At 56.4% G+C, this 2,901-nt stretch overlaps 1 protein-coding gene across 1 annotated transcript in view; it reads left to right on the forward strand.

Annotated features, from left to right (window-relative positions):
- Positions 1 to 2,583: 2,583 nt before the first annotated feature.
- Positions 2,584 to 2,901, forward strand: part of PI16 (peptidase inhibitor 16) — an 8,050-nt gene continuing 7,732 nt past the window's right edge. Inside the window, exon 1 of the mRNA XM_027897429.1 lies at positions 2,584 to 2,855. Coding sequence (XP_027753230.1) covers positions 2,703 to 2,855 — 153 coding nt within the window. The 5' untranslated portion in view covers positions 2,584 to 2,702. The remainder of the gene's footprint in view (positions 2,856 to 2,901) is intronic.

Below are 2,901 nucleotides of genomic sequence, written 5' to 3' on the forward strand. Positions count from 1 at the left end.
ATCAGATTAAAAATAACCTCCTGCCCAGGTGCCGCGGCTGCTGCACGTTCTCGGTGCAGGCTGAGCTGCTGTTCCCGAGCTGCTCTGTGGGGGAAAAAATCCATCCTGGGGTTATGGAGAGATGATAAAAGTGCAGCCAGAGCAGCTGCTGTTCCCCTGGGGTGAGGGCTGAGGGGCTGGAGCTGGGAGAGCAATTCAGAACCACGTTTGGTTTTGTGTCTGGGTGAAGGAGAACACAGCGTGAATTCCCCACAAAGGATACAAAGAACAGAAGAGCATTTCTCCTCCCAGCAAAGTCAGGGCACTTGGGCAATAGCTGATTTTTTTGCAGTGGTGGAACCCTCACCCTGCTCCCACCATGGTCTCCCTCACCTCAGCTCCTCTTTGGCACTCCCTGTGCTGGGTCAGACAATCCCCCACTCCCACCCTGCCCGGCTCAGAGGGGTTCCCAGTCCACGGGTGTGTCCCAGTGTTTTAAAGTCACAGAATCATAGAATGGATGAATGAATAGTGTGGAAGACGATAAACTCCTCCAGAGCTCATAAAAGTGGGTGAGTAGGGAAGAGAAACATCCTGTTACTACCAAGCCAGTGCATGAGCCTTGTTAGACTCCGACCAGCCGTGCTCAAGACCCTCAGGATGTGAGTCAGTAGAAAACCAGGCTTGGTTACTACAGAGTGAGGCCTCTCTGGGGCCACCAGCCCCTGTCAGGTGTCGGTGTGTGGCTCCTGTCCCTGTGCAGAGGGTCCCCGGGGTGTGGTGGACGGGCTGTTCCTTGAGTGAGCAGAAGCAAAGCTGCATTCCACACACGCTTACCTAATGCCGGCTGGACACGCGTGTGTCAGCTCCAGGGTGGGGCCTGGGCCTTGCACTGCTAATCTTGATGCTTCAGACATTGGCTCCAGAAGGAGCTGTCAGAGCAGGTTTGGAGTTGGGAGATGTCCCTGTAACCCCTTTGGCAGCAGCTGCCCTGCCCTTGCCGATGCATCAGCTGTTACTCATGTTTCCCCAGGAACCACATGCCCTGGTGGCAACTCCTCCAGGGCTGTTTGCTCTTCCCCACAAGCTCTGGGCATCCCATTTTCCTTTATCTTTGTCGCCACACCCTCTCCTGCGAGACTTAGTCAGGATGTTGGGCCAGGGGCTGTGTGGACCCTGGCCCTGCATCTCCACATCAGGTTGGCAGAGACCAGCACCTGCACTGGGCTAGTGGAAGGTGCCCCTGCCCATGGCAGGGGGTTGGAATGAGATGAGCTCTAAGGTCACTCTTCCACTCCAAACCATTCTGGGATCCTGTGATTCTCAGCACTGCCTTGTCCCTCATCAGCCAGGCCAGTAGGAGCTGGGGCTTGTGCTGATCCCTTCTGGATGTTTCTCCAGGTCTGTGGAGTTACAACAGTGAAGCTGTTGAGGTGTCTCCATCATGAGACAGAACTGCCTTAGCAATAAATGGGATCCTCTGGTTTGACCAGCTGAGTTGAAGCCTGGGGAGATGTTGGCCTCACACCCTGCTTGCAGGAATTGCTGGGGTATTGAGGGTATGGCAGACCCCAGACCTAAGGAAGGAGAAGGTAACACAGAGAGGTCAGAGATTTGAGGGGGAGTAGGAGAGATGTGGTGGTGAGAGAGGTGATCAGCGTGGCCCAAAACAAGAGGAAAAATGGCAAAGCATTGTCTGGAGAGCCGGGAGGGGAGAGGGGGAGGCAGAACCGGCAGCGTGTGATTAACTTGGCTGTGCTGACCAGAGCTGCCCACCCGCTGATCCTTTCTAACAGCCTGTGATCCCAGAGGAGCCCCTGGAGCCGAGCCGGGCAGTTGCACAATCACAGATGGGGAGCCGAGGCTGCAGCAGCCGCGGGGGGGGCTCTGCCAGACAAGCCCCGTGCCGGGGGGACACGGGGGGACACCCTATGCTGGGCCCTCCGGGTGTCTGCGGGGGGGAGCACAGCCTGTCCCTGCACAGCCAGTGGACTGGTTATTCCAGCCAGCCCGCGTGGCAGCTGGAGACTCTCAACCCCCCTTTCTGGGGCAATTTCTCAGCTCTACACCCTGTTCTTCCTCTCCTGCTCATCCTTCTCCTGATGGCTCAGGAAAGGGGCATCAACCCTCTGCTTACCCCTCATTCCCAGCCCTGGGGGCCTGTTCCTCAGCTGCCCATTGCTGTCCCCCCCCAACACAGCCACGGGGCTGGACGAGGTGGGCTCTGACCTTGCCTGGGGAGTTCCTGTGCTGCAAAACTGCTCTCAGCAGTTGCATCTTGTTGCCTTCATTTCTAACGCAGCTGCATTCCAGGGATGGGGGAGGACCCGTGTGAAAACAGGGGCTTGCTGTGGGATTATTGTTATGGACTGGGAGAAAAGGGACAGGAGGTAGAAGAGAGAACCCGTAACTGAGGGCTCAGGGAATGGCTGGAGTTTGGAGCAGTAGAGGCTTGGATGAAGAATGTTAATCCAGGGATTAGGATCCAGGCACAGGGTCTGTCCCAGGGAGGGGACCCCGTGCGTTCACTGGCACCAGCCACAGTGCTGCCTCTCCATCCAGGCCGATATGTGAGATGGGTGTGTTCTGCATGGCTCCAAAACTCTAATAAATACATTTCCTCCCCAATCTTGAAGCTGTTGGGTGTTCCTTGCTTTTGGGAGGTGCTTTAAATGTGACTGCCAGAGCCGTGGGCTGCTAAGAGCAGAAGCCGACGCTGCACGATGCTGAGCTCGGGTCTTCCTCCCCTTTTCCTGGTGCTCACAGTGCTGGAGCTCAGCTGGTCCCTGAGTGATGAGGAAAAGAAGATAATCCTGGATGAGCACAACAGGTACCGCTCCCAGGTGTCTCCTCCTGCCAGGGCTATGATGAAGATGGTAAGTGGCTTTTATTGCAGAGGAATCTCAGGGTGTTTGTGTGGTG

This window comes from Empidonax traillii, unplaced genomic scaffold (assembly GCF_003031625.1).
Source record: "Empidonax traillii isolate 1590-97213 ecotype Southwest subspecies unplaced genomic scaffold, ASM303162v1 scaffold541:size654180, whole genome shotgun sequence".
NCBI classification, from domain to species: Eukaryota; Metazoa; Chordata; class Aves; order Passeriformes; family Tyrannidae; genus Empidonax; species Empidonax traillii.